Source organism: Acanthochromis polyacanthus, chromosome 3 (assembly GCF_021347895.1).
Source record: "Acanthochromis polyacanthus isolate Apoly-LR-REF ecotype Palm Island chromosome 3, KAUST_Apoly_ChrSc, whole genome shotgun sequence".
NCBI classification, from domain to species: domain Eukaryota; kingdom Metazoa; phylum Chordata; class Actinopteri; family Pomacentridae; genus Acanthochromis; species Acanthochromis polyacanthus.
The window spans coordinates 46,611,141-46,636,425 of NC_067115.1; the positions used below are offsets into that span (position 1 = coordinate 46,611,141).

The 25,285-nt window shown below is 40.7% G+C and overlaps 2 protein-coding genes across 2 annotated transcripts; both read right to left on the reverse strand.

The window, feature by feature from the left end:
• Positions 1 to 2,734: 2,734 nt before the first annotated feature.
• LOC127533443 (protein CutA homolog) lies at positions 2,735 to 5,887 on the reverse strand. The gene is made up of 6 exons (XM_051946531.1): positions 5,744 to 5,887; positions 5,444 to 5,592; positions 5,190 to 5,249; positions 5,008 to 5,053; positions 3,237 to 3,286; positions 2,735 to 3,076 (listed from the first exon to the last, which is right to left on the reverse strand). The coding sequence occupies exons 1-6, from the start codon at positions 5,804 to 5,806 to the stop codon at positions 2,977 to 2,979; spliced, it is 468 nt and encodes a 155-aa protein (XP_051802491.1). The 5' UTR covers positions 5,807 to 5,887; the 3' UTR covers positions 2,735 to 2,976.
• Positions 5,888 to 7,244: 1,357 nt separating this feature from the next.
• Positions 7,245 to 15,718, reverse strand: LOC127533069 (somatostatin receptor type 3-like). Its single transcript, XM_051945150.1, is given in 4 exon segments — positions 7,245 to 7,319; positions 14,939 to 15,020; positions 15,022 to 15,587; positions 15,695 to 15,718. Coding segments are annotated over 4 exon segments (747 nt in total).
• Between the last annotated feature and the right edge of the window lie 9,567 nt (positions 15,719 to 25,285).

Genomic DNA, 25,285 nt, shown 5'->3' on the forward strand with positions numbered 1-25,285 from the left:
CGTTCTGCAGCTGTCAACAGGTATTTTGGCCCACTCCTCATGAGCAAACAGCTCCAGTTGTCTCAGGTTTGATGGGTGTCTTCTCCAAATGGCATGTTTCAGCTCCTTCCACATATGTTCAATGGGATTCAGATCTGGGCTCATAGAAGGCCACTTTAGAATAGTCCAACGCTTTTCTCTCAGCCATTCTTGGGTGTTTTTGGCTGTGTGTTTTGGATCGTTGTCCTGTTGGAAGACCCATGACCTGCGACTGAGACCAAGCTTTCTGACACTAGGCAGCACATTTCTCTCCAGAATGCCTTGATAGTCTTCAGATTTCATCGTACCTTGCACACTTTCAAGACACCCTGTGCCAGATGCAGCAAAGCAGCCCCAAAACATTACTGAGCCTCCTCCATGTTTCACCGTAGGGACAGTGTTCTTTTCTTCGTATGCTTGGTTTTTGAGTCTATGAACATAGAGTTGATGTGCCTTACCAAAAAGCTCCAGTTTGGTCTCATCTGTCCAAAGGACATTCTCCCAGAAGCTTTGTGGCTTGTCAACATGCATTTTTGCAAATTCCAGTCTGGCTTTTTTATGAGTTTTTTTCAGCAGTGGTGTCCTCCTTGGTCGTCTCCCATGAAGTCCACTTTGGCTCAAACAACGACTAATGGTGCGATCTGACACTGATGTACCTTGGCCTTGGAGTTCACCTTTAATTTCTTTGGAGGTTGCTCTGGGCTCTTTGGATACAATTCGAACGATCCGTCTCTTCAATTTGTCATCAATTTTCCTCTTGCGGCCACGTCCAGGGAGGTTGGCTACTGTCCCGTGGGTCTTGAACTTCTGAATAATATGAGCCACTGTTGTCACAGGAACTTCAAGCTGTTTAGAGATGGTCTTATAGCCTTTACCTTTAAGATGTTTGTCTCTAATTTTTTTTCGGATGTCCTGGGACAATTCTCTCCTTCGCTTTCTGTTGTCCATGTTCAGTGTGGTACACACCTTTTCACCAAACAGCAGGGTGACTACTTGTCTCCCTTTAAATAGGCAGACTGACTGATTATGAGTTTGGAAACACCTGTGATGTCAATTAAATGACACACCTGAGTTAATCATATCACTCTGGTCAAATAGTTTTCAATCTTTTATAGAGGTACCATCATTTTTGTCCAGGCCTGTTTCATTAGTTTGTTTTTTTAAATAATTATGTTAATCAACAATTCAAAAGTAATGGCTGTTTTTGATTATTTAATTTTCAATAAATTTTTATTTATTGTTACTTTTGTGAGTTTCAAGTGATTTCAGTGAGAATTGTGGGTTTTTCCTTCTTTAACTGAGGGGTACCAACAATTTTGTCCACGTGTGTATGAAATCTCCACCTCTTTCTCCACCCATTTCTCCCCCACTGAGCATGACCACACCAGCTCACATATAATTGTGCTCAAACACTGTTACATTATGACAAGCTGTAATATTGGAGTTATCCAGCTGTACATGTTTGAATCGGAAAACAATTCCAAGACTGACGACACAGAAAGCCCTAGCCCAAGGATTGTTCCCTCTGGTTTGTCTTATACGAAACCCCATCTGTCTGAATCTGTGTTTTTGAGACCTTCATCAGTACACTGCAGTTTCAAAAAGGAATGTGATAGCGTTGGCTGCTTTTTTCCCTTGTGATGTGTCTTGTAGTGCACAAAATAAAGCAGGGTTAACAAGGTTCAAAAGCTGATTTCCACCAGAGGAAGTCTCTAAGGTTAACCAACAGCTGCTTGCTTTGGCTCATACCTGTGACAAATGTGCAATAATACTTTTTAAATAGGTATACCTCAGTTAAAATCTCTGTGATTTTCTTTCTGCTTTAAATGTGTAGCGAGTCTGAACTGGATTTGAAAAAAATGTGTTTGTTTCTCTAAATTTTCGCCAAATTTTCTATCAAATAATTTACAACCTCACACATATTAAACAGAACATCAGATGAAGAGAAGAACTGATATTTAAATATTGACACACCATAGACAATTACCTTTTCTGCATTGATTAATAGAGGTTTTTTTTTAGGCAGAGAAGAAAATTCACTACTCTTTAGCAGGGATATTTTCTTGTAGTACTCTCTACTTTAGGTGTAGTGAGACAACATGATGGTCCAGGCAATGTAAAGAAACTAGATGATGGTAGTAATCAGTAAAGGTGTGTTGTAATGTATTGCAAATTCTGTATTTCCTGTATTTAAGGCTTATAGACTTAGGTCAAACCCCTGACTGTCAAGCTATTTTGCAAGAGCACCTTGTTCTTTTTGTTTTTTCTCAGTATTACGATGTTGTATTGTCAGCCATGTCGTCAGAGCTTTGGTGAAGTACCAAAGCCAAGTGTAATCTGCTGGCAGTGGGCTAAATAAATGTTTACAGGTGATATTGGTAAGTAATTCAAAGTGAAATAAAACCTAGTGTTGTATGCAATCATGTCAGTTGAACTACTGCATAATACTCCAGTTTGTAATATGTACATGAATGTAACTGTTGTCACGTGTTCACCAAGAAATACTTGAAACCAATGAAAAACACTCTTCTGCCTTCTTTCAAACCACTGCCCTTCCTAAAGAAATAAGAATTTTAATGATGTTTGTTCACTTTAAACACTTTCAGGTTCCAACAAGACTAAAGCAGATTGCGGTGCTCATCTCTGAAACCGACAGACCAACGCTGCCCTCTAGAGGTAAAAACACTACAGTATGAAATCACAGCAAAAAGAGGAGGATGTTAGAAAATGTTTTTTTTATTCATTTCAAAAAAATAAAGTCACACAATGGGGAACCTTGTACTACCCAGCTTTTATGCAGTTACCAATGGTACAGATTGGGATGGCAGCGTTCACAATATGTCTAATGTGTTGAAACACTGGGTGTGTGTTTTAAAACAAATTTCACAGTACTTTCAGATGCAATTTTACATGTATCCATTGATCTGTTCATTCTTCCACTCATCTGTCAGTCCACCCTTACTCAGGTACAATGTCTCCTATCCACTTCAGGTAGGGCGGGTTGCCCTGGTCAATAGGCAGGCTGATGACTTCAGCCACCTCATAAGGATGGTTAGAGCTGGAGAGGACAATAGAAGTTACGAGTCAACCGAGTGCACAGACAGAGCAGGTAAAAATGAGTCTTCAACTCGCACTCCTCCACTGCACAAAGGTGATCAATATAATGCCATTAAGCTGAAGTAAGGTGTATTTTGGCAAAAGATAAAAATGAAACTTACCGGACGTATTCGGCAAGAGCAGGCACCTTGGAACTTCTTGTTTTGATCATCTAGATGAGGAGAAAATTCATCAGACACTTGATGATTCACATTCTGAGTTTTAGGACATTAATGCTCATGACTTTTGACAGGTCTGATCCTCGAAGTCTGTCTCGACCCCCTTCTGCTCAATCACCTTTCCAAGTGATGCACACGATGGACGAGCAAGCTAGCATTGGCCACAGTTCAAAACAGTGTGACGTGTGAGTGAAGATATAACATCATGTTACCATTACATAATCTGTCACTGTGACCTCATTGAATCTCAGCAGACATATGATGTCATCAGCGACCTAACCCTAACCCTGTATAAAATTTAACAAGTGAAATGGACAAAAGATATAAGAATTTGAAACTAAGTAGTATATAACAGGGCTGCTCAGTGGCGTGGTGGTTAGCACTTTCGCCTTGCAGCAAGAAGATCCCTGGTTCGAATCCCGGGGTGGGCCTGGGATCTTTCTGCATGGAGTTTGCATGTTCTCCCTGAGCATGCGTGGGTTTTCTCCGGGTACTCCGGCTTCCTCCCACAGTCCAAAAATATGCTGAGGTTAATTGAGTACTCTAAATTGTCCGTAGGTGTGAATGTGAGTGTGAGTGTTCGTCTGTGTATGTAGCCCTGCGACGGACTGGCGACCTGTCCTGGGTGTCCCCTGCCTTCGCCCGAGTCAGCTGGGATAGGCTCCAGCTCCCCCCGCGACCCTAGTGAGGATAAAGCGGTGTATAGAGGATGGATGGATAGTATATAACAATCTTTTCTGAAATCAAAGCATTTAAGGTTTCCAAACTTAATGAGCCTTGACATCACTAACGTACCACTGTGGAAAGCTACAGTCCACAAAGAGCAGTACTGCCATTAATTTCTGTCTCTTCACGCACTTTTAACAATCAATTGTAAGTTTAAGGACAGTCAGTGTGAACAAGCCATTTACTGAAACACCACTCATTGCTGAGAATGTGAGCTTCAGGGCTGACTCATTCAACAGAGAGTAAATAAAGAGGAGGGATGCCAGATTCTCATCTTTTTACACACTTCTATTTACACATCTTGTTAATATCTGTTATAAGCCAAGAAATTAAAAAGTGTAGCCCTTCTATAGTCTTATTTGTTTAAGGTTGGTTCAGTTGTTGTCCTAAGTCTTTTATGTCTAAAACTGTGCAACTGTGTGTAAATTATTTAGAAAAGAATAAAAAAAAGTATTTTTTAAATCGGTGACACTGTTGCTAAACTTGCACTATTATCTACAGTTGCCAGAGGCAGTCACACGTCCTCCCTTTCTGCACACTTTACTGCATCATAAATTAATTTTAAATGAATGTAAATGTTCTTTCTCCCATCTTTCCACAGTCAATAACATATGACAAAAAAACCCAAGCATTTTATGCAAATTTATGAAAACAAAACCCTCAAATCTTCAACTTATGAAAGTATTTTGATCCTTAATTCAGTATTTTGTAGAAGTGTCCATTACAGCTGTGCATGCTTTGGACACTTTGTTCAGCCAATCCTTTCAAGAACCTCCTCTAATCAATCATATTAATGAAATTAATAAAAGAAAAATCCTGTGGTCCATGTAATGGCATTAATGGTAACAGAGGTAGCTGTCGCCACAACAAGTAAGTTGGAATAGTACTAGCAGTGATCATACTTGCTCCATCGTTGTAAAAATAGGATTTAGCTGCATTTCAAATTAAATTTCACAGTGGACAATTGCAAGAATTGGTCAGCACTCACCAGAAGCACTTCATTGTCCTCCTCAATCTTCCCCTGCCATTCATATCTGAAAACAACATGATTTCAGATGTAAAGCCGAAGTAGCGCATTTCAAATTCTGCTAAAAACAACCTGTGCATACTGAGATAACCGACACAGTCCAGTATAACATTACGCTGAAAAGTGGCCATGTCAGAACTTACATAGATTTAATTGCTGGGACAACGTTGACACAAGCAGCTAGCTTTCTTTCCACAATACCCCTATGAGATAGAAGAACAAAATGAATCAAACACAACTGAAAAAAACTGTCAAAAATGCTGAACCCTTTTGACTTCAAATGAATTCTAATCAAGCAGGACATCACACTTTCACTTTGTCAATTATTGTATAGAGATGTTAAAAAGATAAACAACAATAATCTAAAAAAAGACAACCGTCTGGCTGAATAAACCACCTGGCCAAATCTTTAGCAACTGTGTCGTTTGGACAGGTGACGAAGGCGGCACAGTGTGTGCCCGACGTGTACGTCTCAGATGCCATGGAGAACGCCCTCAGTCCAACAGTCCTCAGCACTTGGAACATAAACACACTCAGCAGTATTGTCTGGAAGGAGAGACCACATGAGAAGATTAAGCCCAACCCACAACAGGGCAACAACGGGTACGAATGACATTAAAACAAGGCATGGAATTTAACAAACATGCACAAACATTCCCACGTGAATTAAAGCTTTGAGTCAGAGGCATGCACTCACCAAAATCAAAGCTTTAAAGGATCCACCTTGCAGCGTCTCAGCACTGAGCAGTCCAATGCGCATTGCCTAAGCCAGTGAAACACACAATGGTTAGTCAGTAGATTCAAGCATGGCTACAGAGGGACACAGATGTAAGGAAGCATGTTTGTTTGGTGCAGACCAGTGTAAAAACCACATTAGCATTTTTACATTTGTTCTGTAACTCATGAATTACCCATATCATAGTCACCTTCAGAACAATCACAATAAAATCTTTCAGTCTGCTGTGTCGGGCATGTATACTGATGTTTAAAAAAAAGCAAAACTACAGAGCCTGAAAGTGATAAGGGAGTCATGTTAATACGTGAAATTGGGACTTTGAGGGTGTGGACCACAATAAAACATGTTGGCACAAATATAAAAGCAGCATTTCCATCAAATTCCATTGGGAAGACATACAGCTCATTTTGACACCTGCTATGCTTTTACAGAGTAGTGGCATCGTTTGAGCAAAAACAGAATAAGAAGAAGAAAAGCATTCTGAGAGAGCAGTGCTCCGCCAAGAGTGCTCAGTCGTATGATTTCTGAAGGATAATCAAATCAAATGCCTTTATTGCCACTGGACATATGTACAACAAAATCTGAGTGCATCCCCTTCGTGGGATAAAATGACAACAACAGATAAGATAAAATACACAAAAAATATATACTATGCAAGATATATATTGACAGCGTTGATACGCAAAAAATTCCAGCACAGATATCCGAGAGCAGAACTTCCTTGAGAGCAAGAGAGTTTGAGAGCAGGAAATCTGCACGAGCAGCATCGTAACCACATGCAGAGCAAATTTGAGCGCGAGAGCAGAGTTCTGAGAGACAATATCACGAAATCTGAGAATGAAATCGATAAATGCTGCCCTCAAGTCAATTTAAAATGCTCTTGAATTATGATAGGAAATTTATTCCATACTCCAGACACCCCCGTGACCCGAGTGAGGATAAAGTGGTGGATAGAGAATGGATGGATGGATGGATGTTTTTGGACTGTGGGAGGAAACCAAACTACCAGAAAAAAAAAAACACACATGCACAGGGAGAACACGCAAACTCCATGGTCCTCCAGGAACTGGGATCTTCTAGCTGCAAGGCGACAGCGCTAACCACCGATCTACTGTGCAGCCCAGTACTGTTGCCTCATAAGCTAATTTCTACAATCCATTATGTTCACAACACGTGAAGAGAGCCACCGTGTCTGCAGTTGGGCCTATAACCCTGGCTTTGAGGGATACAGGATCATTTGTTCTCTGACACAAGCACACACACATTCAACTAACAAATAATGAGCAATGTTTCCCACCTGGTCAGATGATGATTATAACCCTATATGTGCATTAATCAGTTTTCCACCAATAAGTCAGATTGATATCACTGTCCTGGTGCCTTGCCCTTCAGGAAAGCCAAGTGAGATCGATGATGCTCATACCAGATGGTGGAAATCCAATGAGATGCATCAGCATTACCTTCAACACAGCTTCCACGCCTTGTTCCTGCATTTCACTGCCGCCGTCCTGCAGACGATGATACATGTCAGGTGCTGCTTGTATCAGACCGAGAACGTTACGCAGGAACTGAAAAACCACAGATTTGATCCTCCACCAAAGTGATCATGATCATATCAGCTGTGTAGAAATGAGTTTTTGGGGAAATATTTGACTTCATGAAACGTCTTTTATTTTAATATCACAACAAATAATACATTTGTTAATACATTTTATTGAAACATGATGTTGTTCATCTGTCTGCTCAGATAAAAGAATCATTCCTGATCACTATAAAAACACCACAACATGAACTTATCTCACTAAAACACTGTGTTTGCTCTAAGTGATAAATGTTATAATTATTTTGAGGTTTGCAAGATTCCTTGACATATTTTTGAACCCAAAGGGCCAGCGTCTGCAGAGATTTTTGCTACTTTTCCATGCTGCTCCTGCTCTTCCACTTCAGCTCATGGGGCACACTGGGGAGTTGTTTTGGTAAACTCATTTATTTTGCAGAGAACTCACCTACAGAGCACTTTAAAAAAGCAGTTACATAATATGCTGTACACAAAAGTTCTTGACTGTTTAACTGCCAAAGTGAGCGTGTTATTTTTTCTTTCAACTAGTTTTCTACAGGAGACAGAGCTTTCCAATCTTCTTTTTTTTTGTGACATGCTTTTTATTGAACACTGAACAAAATACAAACACAGTGCCATTGCCTTGCCATTACAAATTTAGAAAAAATAAATAGATAGATGATATATCCATAGAGAGAAAAATGAATCGATAAATGAGTAACATAAAATAAATAACAATAATAAAGTGGTAAAAAAAATAAAAAAATATACACATAGTAATATAAATAATTTATGGGGATAAACAAGTACCATTTGATATATTCAAGCACGCAGATAAGGGGATCCGCATGATATCTATACAGTTAATTCGAGACAGGGGAAATGAAGACCCAGTTAAGAGTTAGCCAGTAAAACAAGGTGAGGAATGGCTCTATATACCAGCAAGCAGCGCTACATCAGCAAGAGATGATATAAGAGCATCCCAGGCCTGCACAGTAGATGCTCGAGCTTTATGTATAACCGCTAAAGATCTTTCTAAGAGGGCAATATCTCTAAAGTAATTGAGCCATTCCTTTGCTGATGGGGGGTCCGGTGAAAACCATGAGTGTATTATAGTTTTCTTAGCAGCGGTCAGTCCCGCAAATATAATTTTCCTCTGCGCCAATTTAATGTTGCCGCCAAGGCCGGCGTGATCATTAAATAAAAGTAGAGGGGGGTGCATAGGAATAGAAAGTCCCAAAAACTTTTCAAGATAATTATGCACCTTGGACCAGAGGCTATACACTAAAGGGCATTCCCAGAAGACATGAAGATATGTACCCACTGCTTTTTGATCACATTTCGTACAATTGGGATCATCTATCCGTTTCATTGTATAGCGTTTGTATGGTGTGGCATAAAGTTTCTGCACAAACTTGTAGTGAATAAGTTGGTGTGCTGGATTCTTTGATGAGACTGGAATATTGCTCCAGATATTGTTCCAGTCCAAATCATAGCCCAAAGTCTTAAGTTCTTGATTCCAAGATCCGACCACTCCCAAAGGTTTAGCATCCTTAGAGATCAGGTCATTATAAATGACAGACACCAGTCCAGTGGAGGATGTTTGAGGGGAGATCCAAGTATCCAACGGATGAGATGGTAAAGGCGAGTCCCATGGAACTCCGTGGGCACGGATTGCAGACCTCAGCTGGAGGTACAAGAACCAGGGAAACCCGGGAAGAGAATAACATTCTTTGAGCTCCTGAAGTGAAATCAACCCGTTCCTGTCATAGAGATCTTGAAGAGTATGGATTCCGCCGGAGGCCCAACTGTTGTTAAAATAGGGACCAAACTGCTGTAATAAATTGTAATTATACCAAACAGGAGAGCGATCACACAGCTTCAAGTTACATCCCATGATTCTCTGGACAGCACACCATATTTTCAAAGAGTTGCCTATGATTGGTCCAAACTTTCTATACACATATGTAGGTTTTATCCCACAGAATAGTATGTCTGTAAGCCTATGAGGTTTTACGATCTCTTTCTCTATCTGACGCCAGGGTATGAGAGCATCCTGATTGCACCAAACTGACAATTGCTTTATTTGGAATGACCAGTAATATAGCTTAAAGTCAGGTACAGCCAGGCCTCCAGAGTGTTTTGGTTGCTCTAACGTACGTTGGCGAATACGGCTTCTTTTATTATTCCATATAAATTTAGTAGTCACAGTCTGCAGCTCATCAAAGTACTTAGGTGGTGGAGGCATTGGGATCATAGAAAACAAGAAGTTCAGTCGACCAAGTACATTCATTTTCAGTATTGCAATTCTGCCCTGCAGTGACATCTTGAGGTCAGACCATCTCTGAATATCTGATGCAATCTCTGTTTTAAGTTTATCATAATTTGTAGGTGATATATCTGTGAAGTTTGTTACAGTTATGCCCAGATATGTACATGCAGAATTATGCCATTGAATATGCTGGATGGGTGGTAAGGTGACGATTTTAGCAGAGGCATTCAAGGGAATGAGGACAGATTTATCCCAGTTAATTTTATAGCCAGAAAATAGACCGAACTGGATGAAAACTTTGAGTATCTGAGGCAGAGATTCAGAGATATTAGTAAAAAAAAGTAATACGTCATCCGCATAAAGCGAAATTTTATGTTGCGTACCTCGTATACTGATAGGTGAGATGCGCGTGTCTAATCTGATTGTTTGGGCTAGCGGTTCAAGTGATAAGGCGAAGAGGAGTGGGGACAATGGGCAGCCTTGTCGAGTTCCACGCTGCAATGGAAATGTTTTAGATAGATTATTATTTGTTTGCACAACAGCACAAGGATTAGTATATAGTATTGTTATCATTGTTATGAATTTCTTGCCAAACCCGAAGGTTTCCAAGACCTGCCATAGATATATCCAGCTCACTCTATCAAAGGCTTTTAACGCATCCAAGCTGAAAACAGCTGCAGGATGTGTGTCCGATTCTGATGCGTGCAATATATGAAATAGGCGTCTGACATTATCTGATGCGAGTCTCCCTTTTAAAAATCCTGTTTGGTCGCAATGAATTAGTTTGCCTACACATGACTCCAATCTCTTAACTAATACCTTGGCGAACAGCTTCAATTCTGTTGTGATAAGTGATATCGGCCTGTAACTACCGCAGTTCAGAGGTGGTTTATCTTTCTTAATCAGAACTGATATAAGTGATGTATTTTGGTCACGGTGAAAGGAACCAGAGTCTAGGGCATAGTTAAGGGAGTTTAAAAGCAATGGCCCAACAATATCCCACAACTCCAAAAACAACTCCGGGGGCAGCCCGTCAAGGCCAGGCGATTTCCCTTTTTGCATAGAGCCCAATGCCTCTTTAAGTTCTAAGAGGGTAAGTGGTGTCTCAAGGGAGTTTGCTTCATCATTAGTCAGTGTTGGTAACTTAAGTTCTGACAGATAAGTTTTAAGGGCAGCCAAGTCAGGAGCAGAGTCCGCTGTATAGAGATGAGAATAAAATTCGGCAAAAGTATAATTTATTTCAGCTGGGTCAAATGTAACTAACCCAGTCGATGTTTGAATTGCACTGATAGTGGAGACTACCTCATTTTGTTTTAATCTGGCAGCTAAAAGCTTACTCGATCTTTCGCTCTGATCATAATATGCGAGTCTCGTACGATGAATTATAAACTCAGCTTTAGCTTTGAGCAAGTTATTCAGTTCAAATTTCAGAGCAGACAGAGCTGAATAGTTTTGCTCAGAAAACTGCTGTTTTAGATCACATTCCAGAGTCCGTATTTCAGCTTCCAATTGCATGACCCTGCGTCTCCTAGTCGCCTTCAAATATGAGGCAAATGACCGGGTCTCCCCCCTTATAAAGCATTTAGTTGTTTCCCAGAGTGTTTGGGGTGAAGCTGGTGTCTCTGAGTTGATTTCTAAGAATATTTTAAGGTTATCTCTCAGTTTTTTCAAAAAGTCTGTATTTTGGAGTAATTCACGTTAAAGTGCCATCTATGAGTGGCCTTGTTGCGAAACTGTAGGGGCTTAAAACTATATAACACGGGGGCGTGGTCTGATATCACGATAGGAAGGATATCAGTGGAAATGATACTATAATTTAGGGAGGCGGAAATAAACATGTAATCAATCCTCGAATATGTCTTGTGCCTGGCTGAAAAAAAGGTATAATTCTTAGTTAAGGGGTGTCTTAAGCGTCATGGATCAATAACATTAAGCTCTGACATAAATGTGTTGATCCCACCAGGGGAGTCTTGGGTTGAGCTTACATTTGCCGATTTGTCTAAATTTGCATCACACACCTGGTTAAAATCACCGTCGACTATAAGCTGATAATCTGAAAAGTTCAAGAGTGTATTAGAGATTTTATTTAAAAAATGTGGATCGTGAATGTTTGGGCCGTATACCGATGCAAGGCAAAGTTTTATATTATTAATCATGATGCAAACATAAGTCAGTCTGCCGATGTCATCCCTTCCCAGTTTTTCCACCTTGACCCCTAACCTTCTACTGAATAAAATAGCCACTCCCTTCATCTTACTTGGCGCAGAAGAGTGAGCAACACACTTATAAGATCTATTCTGAAACCTGTGAATGTCCTTTGCTTTCAAATGTGTTTCTTGGATCAAAGCAATAGCAATCTCATTACGTTTTAGGAATTCTAGGCATTTGGTGCGTTTTACTGGCGAGTTCAGGCCTCGTACGTTCCATGACATTATATTAAAAGAGTTATCCATATTCAAGTTTGTGCCACCTTTTTAACTTAAGGATATCACACTGTAGTCTGCTCAAAATGGCAATCCCCAAATATAAAGCATGCAGATCAGAAAAACACTTATAACACTCTCTACATAAATGGCAAGGCTTTGGCAACGGACACAGAACATTTACAAAAGAACATTCCATCCGCAAGAGATAATTAAAGGTCTCTTAGGACAGTAGAAAAAGTAAACTTAAAGCAAGTAAAAAATAAAGAGTTTTCTTGACTAACTGTGGTTTTCAACAGTGATACACATCCCCAGCCCGAGTCCGCATGGGTATCAGAAACATTACCGTGGTCTAATAGCTATGTGTTTATAAAGTGGAACTAGATTTCTCTCGAATCATCTCCTCAGACTCAATCTGCATTAACCTGGGTTGAGTATCCAAAGTAACTTGAAGAGGTAAAATGCTTATAAAGGCTAAAAAGAAGAAAAGAAAACAAACAAACAAACAAAACAGGGTAGTGAAAAAAGGAAGCCCACATAGATCTTTCTGTGAATTATCCTTGATCAAACCTATAATATATTGTAGCGGCTGTCCTCATATCATCATATCCACAGTGATCTGTGACAGCATTTATGGAATACTGTCTGTCACCAGTCCGCAACCCTGTAAAACAAAGTCCAAAACACATTACCTCATAAATCCAGGTCATGTTCTTGGTGCAGTGAAGAGAAGAGTATGTAGCAAAAATCCTTAGGTTGTCCATTGAGTCATACAGGATTCACCGAGGGTCGCTTGTCCTCCGGTATAGTGGGGGAAGAGACACGGGGAGTGTCGGTTTCGCCCGGAGTTGAGCAAGGACTCCGATCGAGCTTGGCCATGAATGTTTCCGCGTCCGCCACATTCTCAAAGAAGTGCAGCGAGCTGTTGTATTTAACTTTCAGAGTTGCTGGATAGACCAGGAACGGCCGCATTCCTCTATTGACGAGCTGTTTTCTCACCGCTTCGAAGGCTTTCCTCCTCTGTGCCGTATTGTTGCTGTAGTCGGGAAAAAACAGCAGCCTGGATGCTGATGTTTGCCCCTCGCCAGGTACCTGATGCGTAGGCGGGGATGAGAGGGCTCGAGCTCCATTGAGAATTATGTCTCTGTCCTGGTAGTGAAGTAGCTGGAAGATGAGTGTCCGCGGGCGGTTGGTCTTGCCCTGGGTGGTAAATATGCGGTGAGCCCGCTGAATTTCAATCTTCTCTCCGGCCAGGGAGGGAATCCACCTGGGTAGATTATCTTGCAGAAATTTAATGACATTTTCACCCTCCGCTGACTCCGGCAGGCCGACGAGTCGGAGATTAGACCTCCGCGATGTGTCCTCCATCTCAGCGACTTTCTGGCGGAGGTTCAGTAGCTCCTTCTGGAGGTCACTGACATCGTGTTTCACCACTTTGACTTTAGCCGATGTAGCATCTAGCCTCCCCTGCAGATTTCTCCCGACCTCGGCTTGCTGTGCGATGTCCTCGCTAAGTTTTTTCACTGCCGAATTGGAGGCTTCAATCGTCGCCTTCAGGACTTCGATTTCGCCGGCAAGCATTTCCTCCACGGCCTCTCTCACAGCTGACTTAACTTTTTCGGTTAGCCTTTCCTCTTGCTCCCGCAGCGCTAGCAAGATGGCTGCATTCGAGGTATCCTCCGGCTCCGGACTCGAAGCTTTCTTTTTGCCGGCTGTCTCGTCCGTTGATGATTTATATCTCGCTCCTCTCCCACTCGACATTTTGTGGTAGTACTTATAAGTAATTTTACCAGAATAGTCTCTGAATTTCAGGATATTTCATGTAGTATTGGACTTTTAGGATGGAGCTCAGACCTATGCGTGCATGTCGCTGGGGCCGCCACCGGAAGTCTTCTTCTTTAAACCCGAGGCGGTCTTTCTCTCTTCTTCTCTGGTCATTCAAGAATCTACAAGATGAATTACAAGTTAGACAGGCAGCACATGCAGGACATTCAAGGAATAAGAATTTCAGTTTCAGCATTAAGAACATTTTTTATTATTTTATTTAGCTTTTTTTTCTGACAGCTGCAAAGTGACTAATTTCTATCAGCACCTCTGCACATTTGGGACACAATCGGCTCTGCAATTACTATGCTAATTTTAATAGGTAGGAGCTCGAAATAGCGTCCTTTTTTGGCTTTGTGTTGTTCAGCTGATAATATGTCTCCTACAGAGTATGGCGGCTTGAATCATTTTCAGTCCAATAACTGCTGCATTTTCCATCTCACTACATGATGAGTCTCCTCCCCCTGACAAGCCAGAAATCTGCCCTGAAGGCTTGGAAATAATAGCCCAAGTCCTGTGATCGGATTTTTTTCTCTCTAAATTAATCAAATGTGACATTATTAAAATGACATTATAAGAACTGGTCTTTATTCTCTGTGTGTTATCAGAACTCACTCCATCTGTTTCACATTCTCTCTGTATTGTCTTGCACGGTGTCAGTTCATGTGAATCTTGGCCTTTTATTATCTGTTGGCTCACTCATATTTCATTTGTCATCTATATGAAACTACACGAGGAAGCGTGATTTTTTCTGAATGTCTTCAGAAAGAAAACTACCCCTCATCCCTCCTAAACCTGTGTTTGCATGAGTCTTACCATTTAGAGCAGGCAGCAGGGCTTGTTAAGCCGCATTTCATAATAACGGTGCATTTTGTAATAAACGCCCAAAATGTAATAACTTTGTCGTTTCATTTCGTAATAAACTGCCGCATTTTGTAATAAACTGACCCAACGTATTTTGTCTCTCTCTCTCTACCCCTCTCCCTCTTTCTCTCTCTTCCTCTTTGTCTCTCTCTCTCCCATTAATAATAAATGTAATCATATAAATGTAACCATATACACAGTATGTGTTGCTGTACCTTGATGACGATCAGCAGGTAGCACAGGCAGATGACCAGCAGGGGGCGGAAGAAGGCAACAGTGCACGTGTACACAATAAGTCTTCCACACTTCTGCTGGTTCAGGCCACACGATACTGCCATTCCCATCATCCTACAGCACATCTGCAAACACCACCACTGGCAGCACCACCACAAAGGACCCTGTCCAGACTGTGCCACTGATAGCCTTGGCCACATGGGGGCACCGCCACCAAGAGGACCGGATGGGGTGCACCACTGCCAAGTATCGGTCCACTGACATCACAGTCAGACAGAAGATGCTGTTAAACTGGTTGATGGCATCCACTGTCATGACCACACGGCACATTAGAGATCCAAAGGGCCACGAGAGCAAAGCGTTCTGCGCTGCCAAGAAGGGCAGACCCAGCATAAAAAGCTCATCTGCAATGGCTAGATTGAGGATGTAGATGTTTGTGACTGACTCATTCTTAGTGTAGTTGATGACAACATGGATAACCAGAGTGTTCCCCACCAAACCAACAACACAGACTATCCCATAAATAAGAGGGATGAAGATTCCAGCCAGACCAGGGAGGGATCCAGGCTTAGTTTTAGTGCAGTTTGGGCAAGTGGCGTTAAAGAGTAAAGAACCATTGGCTGGGTTAGACTGAGAAGCGGTTCAGAGGTAGTGGACAGAAGCAGGAAATGGGAGTAGGGGGGAACAGAGTTGTTACTCCAGACAGCTGTAGGGGCTTCCTGAGGCAGCAAAGAAACCTGTGTGGCCTGGATGAGCTCCATTGTGGTGTTAAGGCATGTGAGACTTCAGACATTGGTGAGATCCAATCAGTGACAGGTCAGCAGACCTATGAAGAAAAGCAACATCAGTAAATTTTGTACATTTCATGCACAGAGGCAATCTGAAGGGCCTAATACAATAAAGGTGTAGACTGACATTTGACGAACTACAATCACTATTTTTTTCGTCAAAACTTTGACAGAGTTGAAGTGAAAGATTCTTAGAATTGTTAGGTAGGTAGGGGATGGAAACAAGGAGGCAATTAGCATAGCTTAGCAAAAAGACACACTGGAATGGGAAACAGACAGTCAGGTTCTTTCCAGAGTAGAATAATGTCTTTACTGAACCTCAGTAGAGCTGCATCATGTTTGTTTAATTTGTGACAATTTAAAGGAATGACTTTTTGCTCTGTTGGCAAAGGTTGGATCAATAATATTTGCATTCTCATATCCATGCAAGATAAATCTATATCCAGAGACGGTATAAGACAGACGTAGTGACTGTGATGTCACCCATTGGTTTAGAAGTTGTTCCACATTTGACATCTTTGACTGAAGCCTAGTATCTAGTGGATACACCATTGTCTGCAATTACAGCATTCAGCCTGTGTTGCTAGATCTTAATCAGCCTGGTACATCTGGATGCTGCAGTTTCACCCCATTCTTCTTTGCAAAACTGTCGGGCTGCAAGGAGATCATAAGAAAACAGCCTTTATCAAGTCCAGCCACAAATTTCCGCTTAGATTGAGATCTGAGCTCTGTCTCGGCGGCTCCAGAATTCCCCTTGTTGTCTTTAAGCCATTTCCGTGTACCTTTGGCTGTATGATACGGGTCACTGTCTTGCTGGAAAACAAGTCTTCTCTCAACTCGTAGTTCTGTTGCAGACTGCATCAGGTTGTCCTCCAGGAGTTCTCTATACACTGCTGCATTCATAAATAAATTCTGCTGAACAACATCTCTAACCTGTTAGAAATGGTTAGCTGACTCTGAAGAAAAGTTTAAACACAAGGAGCTGCGGTTTGTGGGGTTTATTGCTGGACAATATCTTGGATGGAATCAATGATTTCTTGAAGGCAGGCAACCAGCAAAAGTGCTAAGTGGTAGTTAAGTGTTATAAGGCTGTTAAAACAATAAAATAAAATGGTAGGACACTGAAAACAGGTTTTAAGTATAGCCACAGTCCTCTTGTCTGTAGCCTCACTTTCTCATATATCTTTACTGTCAGCTCTCTTGAATGATCATATTTGCATTTTGACATTTGTCAGATAGAACTTTTTAAGCCCGGCACAGAATTTTCCCCCAGGAAACTGAGCTCTCGTCTATGGGATCATTATTTTTAGACTCAAGTTGTTTTTTCTCACTTGATGTTTAGTGTCATGGTTTCGGTTAAAGTACATGCTTTTACAGACATGTGTAGAGCTTCTCCTCCAGGGTGACAAGTCCCTCCATGTCTAATGTATGATTGATGGAATGAAATGAAGCGATGGTAAAGCAATACATTTAGCTGCAACGACTAAAGATTGTTTGAAAGGAATGTATTTGTAAAATGTCATTGAGAAATGTTATCGGGTAGAATGAGGGCTTAATCATACATGAACACATTCTGCAGGAGATAGGTCTGCATATTTGCCCAGGTCAAAACCCAAGATGGGACATAACTACCAGATTCTAGATTGTTGTTTTAACCTGAAATGTACTCCAAGGTAAATATTCACATCTCACAATACAGGCATGGAGAAAGTCAAGCTCAACATTTGTTAAAAAATGAGACTTGAAGTTGTTCTTCCACAGAATGACTCTACAAAGAACAATTTGTGCTCTCAGGTTTTCATAATAGATGTCTCAATATGTCACGTTTTAGTTTTTCATGTTTATTTGAGAAATGTTCCTCCATTATTCTACTAAAAAAGGTTAAATAGTCCAAATACTCACAACTTCACTGTTGTGTTTCACCTCCTTACTCTCGGTCTCACTTCCAGCTGATAAATGTAAAACGTACAGGTTTGAATTTCAGAAATGTTTGTCATAATGTCTCTTGGATTTTCTCTAGTGTTGTACAAAGTGGCTTTAAAATTAGTCTGGGACATCTACACTTACTGTTTATTTGTTCTACTCCAAATGGTCTGTATTTGGTCAGATGGGATTTAAACTGGAGATATTTACTCACTTGCTGAAGCAAAAGGATTAAAGTGTAAACAGTCAGGGTAAGAATAAGCATAATCCAATACTAGCATGGCTATTAAACGATCAAAAACGGTCCACAAGCTGTCAGCATTTTTTTCTTTCCTAATCCTTTTTATTATTAAATTATTAAGCACTCATTCACCTTATATGAACAAAGACTGGACATGAATAGCTCCTGTGTCAGAGCTCCATCTGATTGAGCTCTATGCAAAGTGAGTGAGGCGGAGTCGATTTGTAACAGTATCAGCTTCGTGGTTTGTGTGTGAAATGGACAAAGCAAATGTCTTATTTGTATGAATGAGATTGTAGAAAAGGTGAGTCCTGGTCAGATAGGAAAAAAAACGGATACTTTCTGAAACAATTATTGTCACAGGACTTTGGTGAAAAGCTGACGTGTACTCATACCTCCAAAGATACATCGTATTCAGAGATTTACAGATGAAGCGACAAGTGTTTGGAACACAATAATAGTGGATATTCTGTGGTGTTTTTGGAATTCTTTTTACCTGCTGTGAGCTTCAGCAACACAACCTACATTCAAACTCAACAATTTAGTAACTGATGTCTAAACAATACATTTCCTAACGGGCACCTTTTAAAAATCAGTTCCCATGCTGCTACAGCTGTGACTTCACTGAAATGACACATTTTCAGACATCATTTCTGTTTTAAAACTAAGCCTCAATTGAGCTTTAACCTCTGTCACATTGCAGTGCCGATTAACCTCTCACACAGACAGAGGACCTCATGAGAGATGGTAAACATGCCTTTGAATGAATTTCAACAGCTGACTTTCCTGAAAGTGGTGCTGTTCTACTGACAGCATTGTTGACTGTGTAGGAGAGGCCTCTTCATGATTACACGGTTGATAGTGGGGATGGAGAGATGTTTTCTCCTCACTGAAATCCTGAATGATGCCGCTTCACACAAACAAGCTGCTCATTATATTAAGAGGCCACAAGGTCACCATTAAAACAAATGAATTCATCCTGACTGCTCAAAGGGCCACTGATTGCTGTTACGCTCGATACGTGCAACTGGTTTTTGTTTTTACACTTTAATTTTTAAAGAGTAGCTTAAAGAGCTTCACCCACTTTACCTGCATATTTAAGAAATGCAACAGAGGAAGCAGTGACTGTAGGAGGTAAGGACTCGAGGTTATGTGGGGTGTGATGTGGAATGTCAGGGCACCCAGGGGAGACTGACTGGCCACCACTGAGTGTAGCATGGAGAGACAGGGTCGCTGCTATTAATACTCAAAACAGTCAATTAAACAATGTACAAATAGGGTTTAAAGTATTGCTTACTTGCCACTGTCAAGGACAAGCCAGACAACCAAAGTTTCAAGTCCAAGCAGACAGTTACAATCAAGATCTGAACAGAAAAAGCAGGTTTTATTTCTCCACCTACATATTTTCCACAGTGAGAACACCTGATCATCACATCTGATGACGATGCCACGCAAAACCACAACTGCCAAGCATGGTTGTGCCCCTAATAATGGAAAATATGAGTACAGACACACACAGTTGGCTTTTGGATAAGCATTCACACACTGGAGGCTGAAATCCACTCCTGCACTATATGCAGCCATACGAAGAGGAAACTGATAAATACACTGATCTGCCACAATGTCCAAACCACCTGGCTGATATTGTAGAGTTCCCCCCCTCATGCTGGAAAAAATGGTTCATGGACACATTACAGCTTGAGGGTGTTCTGTGGTGTCAGATAGTGAACTGACGTCTCACTGTAAAACATTATGTTTCAAAATTCAGATATATTCCCTAAATTGTTTAACACTAATTGGTCTTTGTTACTTCCGGTCCTGTGTGGCCTCTGCTGATCATTCTGACTCTGGTGCAAATATTAACCTCAGCATTAGATGTGTTGGGGTTGGAGTGAGGATTAACACCAATTTTTGCATCGTCAAAGGAGGTCGCTGTTGTTGGAGGGCAGTGTTTGGCCTGCAGCAGTGTTTAGGTGGATGTTACATCCATATGAATGTAGGACCCAAGGTTTCCCAGCAGAACATTCAGTTGGAACATAATGATCAGTGTTACTGTCTCTACCTGTCGGTGGTTTTAATGTTATGGCTGATCAATGTATCCAATGCTAGTGCATTTTTGGTTGTCTGAGATAAATGTGACATTTCCATGTGAAACATAGTTAGGCCTGTCACAATTATTACAACACCACCTGATCGAAATCATCTGAGCTGACAACGATCCTTCTGCATAATGGTCTAAATTGTTTCCATTCACCTGCATAAAATATTTTGTATTTGTTGAGAGATTTTTCACAAATTAGCTCCATGCACTCCCACATGTCAGACCATTACATCCTCACAGACCTTTGCATTAACATTGTTTCTTTTTTTGGTTTTTCCTCAAAGAGGATAATTCAGTGCCATAAGCTTCATCATATATTTTGATAAAGAAGTCACATACATACATAGAACAATGTGTCTTGTGGGAAAACAGTGGATTACATATATGTATGCACTTTTTATTTAGCTGACAAATGATAGAATCTTTTTTTTAGAACAAGAGAAGATCGGTGGAACAGAGATACACCATCAGTTAATTGTTTATCCATCAGTCTTATTCCCTGAGGCAGTCTCCTTCCTCTCTTGCTGTTCAATTAACGGATTTGCAGGGTTTAGATCCACATATCTGCCTTTACACGTCTCACTAAGACCAATGATGAGAGCTCACAGATTGGCCGGATGCTGATCAATACTTTCACAAGCTCCACAAGCAGATAAAGACAAGACAAACGAACGTCACAGAACCGTTTTGAATATAGTTTGCACATATGCGTAGACACGTGGATAAACATACAGGGCTCACATTCACACAGTCACATGAGTCATTTAGCCCTGAATGAGGGATTAGAGACTTTACAGCATCCACAGTGTACACAAAGTGGATTTATGGGAAGGTATACGCTACTTTCGAGTGTATTCCTGTTGACATGTTATACCACCGTCCTCCTAAACTCAATATTAGCAGCGATTATGTCCTCCTCCCACACAGCATGCAGAACACCGGCAGACCGTATGAATTCATGCCAAATTGTCCAGATGAACAGAACACACTAAAAAGCTTTGAAAGCAGCAGAGTGGACCAATTAAATAAAAAGCTCACGTTTCCCCCAGCAGACTGAGAGAGAAGCAGAGAGAAAAAAAGGGTCATGGGAGGCTGAGTATTCTTTTCTGTTTCACTGCAGTCCATTAATTTCAGCAGTGTGCCTCCAATTACAGGTGCAAGCTCAAACAGATAAAAGATTGGGGAAATTTAAACACTGGATCAACAGCGAGCACTGCAGCTGGTTTCTTATCAGACTGGAGTGAAGGGGACTCCCTCCTTCCACTTCTGTTTTTTTCCCTCTCCCATCTTCCCTCCTGCCCTCTTTATACCTCTTCTCATTTCTCCACCTCTTCTTGTTTCATTTCTCTCCTCTTTTATTAAGTCTTACAGTTAATCAGTTTTCTTTCACTCTTCTCTCTCTATGCTTCTCACGTCTCATATTTACCTTTCCTGCCTTTTTTCCCAGCTTTTATCCATCTCTCCACTCCTTCTCCTGGTCCCTTACTTCTAGTGATTCCCAACATGTGATCCCTCAAAGCAGCTAACTGCCATAATGTTAACATGAAGAGGGATTTTTCTGCACAGATTGTTGAAGTTAAATGATTTTTAGAGTCCCCGTCCAGTGATATAGAAGGAAAAGGTCCTTTTGTGACCCTGAAATTATCTTGGGGCTCCCAAAACCACATTATTCCTTCATCTCCACTTCCTTTTTCTCACGTGTACAGTGACTTATTTACACAGGAGTGGCAGAAAATGTGAAGGGCAATTTTCTTCATTTTTTGATCAGCAGCATGACTAAAACTAATCCTATCCAAACAAAGCAATATCTGACATATTGTTTAAGTGAAATATATTTTATTTCACTACTAAAGTTATCCAGAGAATAGCAACGTTTCTCTCAGATATGTGAATACAAATACCTCTGTGTAAAATTCAAATGAAAGTCTCTGTCCTGATAAGAAAACGGCAAAAGGAAAGATTTTACTGAGTAAATACCATAACTCAACGTCTCATTTCATCGCCATCAGTTAGTTCAGTATCATTGTCTGACAGTTTGAAATTAAAATGAGCGAGACAGAACACACAGCAGAGGCAGCCATCACAGTTTTGATAAAGACAAAGAATTTCCTTACCAGCATCCACTCAGTGGGTTTTCACCAGCGCCGTGTAGTCCTGCTCTCATTCAGCCCGATCTCACGAGGATTCGTGAAACTGTCACGTAAGTTTTAGTTTCGGTTTCGTGCGCACCAACACGATTTCGTCATGTTTTTCGTGCCGCTCACCACGAAATGCGCGCCAATGTATTTTAAACGGCGGACTTTTCGTGCCACTCAGAACGTATTTCAAAAGAATGTGTATATTATATTTTTAATGTAAAACCGTGGCGAATCCAACGCTATATTTTGCATGACATCGTTCCTAAACATAACCCTAACCATAACCATAACCATAACCTAATCATAAGCCGGTGGTACACTTACCAATTTGCATAGGAATTTCAAGAATGTCCGGCGGCCGGCGGCCGCAAACGCGATCACACAAGCAGTATACGCCGATGGACAGCTTAGATCGTCATGAATCCGCCGGTATAAACCACTTTCAGATGTGATTACCACAGCGAAAACATTTCGTGGTGAGCGGCACGAAAAACATGACGAAATCGTGTTGGTGCGCACGAAACCGAAACTAAAACTTACGTGACAGTTTCACGAATCCCCGTGAGACCGGGTTGTCTCATTACATGTCACAGACTGTCTCGGTGGTCGCAGAGCTGCGTCTGTGCGCTCAGAGCGCATGATGAGCCTCCACCCTCCATCCCTGCGCGCACACTGCCAGGACCCTCATTGGCGAAACGCACTCCAGCTGTCACCATCTCACCACCTCCCCTTTACTCTAACACTGATTCTGGAGAGAATACTGATGGGTTGGAAAAACCTGTTTATTTTATTTCTGCTCCCTCTAGGACCTGGAGCCCCAACTGCAGGGTCTCCTCTCTCAGAAAACCGAAACTATGGTGAAGTATGTAGCTGCAAATCAGCTTTTAAGATAAATGTTTCCGAACCAATCACCAGAAGATTTTACACCAGTAAATATTTGCAGAAGGTGAGCAGATGAAGGATGTAATTACAGTCATGAACAAAGGTTTACATCCACCTGTACAGACCATGAATACCAGGCAGCCTCCTGTAACCTTTAATTTTCAAAGATGGGACCATTGAAACACATGCATCTTTGTCACAAAAACAAAACAGAAATCAAACAAACAAAAATGAAAACATGGTACATTTATTTCTTTTATAGATTTATTAAAGGTCTCTAAAATATGACAGAAATTTTGAAGCAGTAGTTCCCCTAGTAAAAAAACATCTCCAGAGCATAATGCTACCACCACCCATGCTTGGCAGTAAGCTGGTGTTGTTGGGGTTAAAAGCCTCACCATCTCTCCTTTAAACATCTTTGCAATCATTGACACTGAGAGAGATTGAGATTTTAAATCCAACCTCAAAAACCCACCTGATCAAACAAGCCTACTTACTTTTACCTCCTTTCCTTCTTCTACTTCTGTTGTTTTAAAATTGCCTAAATTTTCTTCTCTTAAATTTTAAGAAAAATTCTTGCGTTTTATACTGTACATTTGGAAAGTGTTTTGTCTGTGTTTCCTCTGTACAATGACCTGAGTGTTCTCAAATGCACTTATAAATAAATTTGTGTTATTATTATTATTGTGTCCAAAGTACTCAGTTTTTGCTTCAGCTCACCACAGAGGTCTTCTAGAGAACTCTGAAAAGCATTTTTCTTTGTCTGTGTGATCAGGAGAAAAACTTCACTTGAACTTTACGGTGCCGTGTCTGCAGATCTGCTTTTTGGTGATTCTTGGTTGACTCTTGACCCTTCTTTGTCTCTCAGCAGTAGGTTGTGGCATGTGTTTTCCTCCTGATGGTAGCAGTGACATCACTGTACCATGCACGTCTCCTTAAAGCAGTTGTTACAGATGATTCTGTAATCTGTAGCTGCTTTGAAATGACTCCATGTGACTTTTCTTGACATGTTTAAGACATGATTTGCTTTTTCAGACCTTTCTGAGCTCCTCAGACTTGCCCATGCTAGAATTTGTGGCTGAGTCTATTCAGTATTTCAAATGGGTTCGATTTAAATTTCCTCAGAGAATTCAGCAGCTGTAGTTATTCGTAATCACTCATGCCACCCAAGAAAATTTGATTAATGCAATTTTTTGGCATCAACCAGAACTGATAATTTAAGTTCCTGTGTATATATTTTTCTTGTGGCAGATTTTGTCCATCTTTCCAGAAGATGCATTGTGTATCGCAGAAAATTCAGTTGTAGGAGTCAGTGGAAACTCAAGGCTGCCATGACACACATGGTCTTTACAAGTGCATATAAACCTTTGCTTCCTGAGTGTACCTTTGAAACTAAATCTGACAATATGTACTGTAAAGAATGTACACAGACCATACCCTAGTCACTGTAAGAATTTTTTTTCTGTAAATTACAGTTAAATACTGGCAACTGTGGTCACCATTCTATTGTATTTTACAGTGGGACTGTGGTATTTCATTTAAAACATTTAATTACTGAATAATTAAGTACAGTAGAATATGAGGTTTACTGTTTATTGCTATAACTAGACTTTCCATTATAATGGTGTATTTACCACGATAACCAACATTACCTTTAAATGTACTTACCTGAGAATTGTAACATTTTCTTCTTTGAATTCTATGAACACCATATACTGCAGACATACACAATAAATAACATTTTCTGCAAAACAAACATTCAAGGGAACTTCTCTAAAGGATCATAGATGTTTGTGCTTTCTTGAATGTGGCTTTAATATTATGATTCAGTATTGTGTTAACACAATAATGTACACATTTTACACAGTGGGTGTGTATGGGACTGGGAGAAGGGTCTTGCACCATTTTCGCACTTTATTATATCATTGCTGTGTACTGTATGACGATACTTTGACTTATTGACAGAACAAGAAGATCTTGATCCTGACAACTTTGTACAACTACAGAAGGAAAAAAAAAACTTGTGCATTGCAGGGCGGGGTAAACTTCACAACCCCTCAAAACTTTGCATAGAGTTTCATGGCCAATGGGTTTGCTTTGATAAACTTTCATGAGGGTATTGGAGGCTCGTAGACCAATAGGACATCGTGAACACATTTAAAAAGGCACCGCTGTTACTGTAGTTCAGTCATTGGAGGATCAGTGACAGAGATGGCTCGTCTCACCTTTCTTCTCCTTCTCCTGTGGGTCGGTGA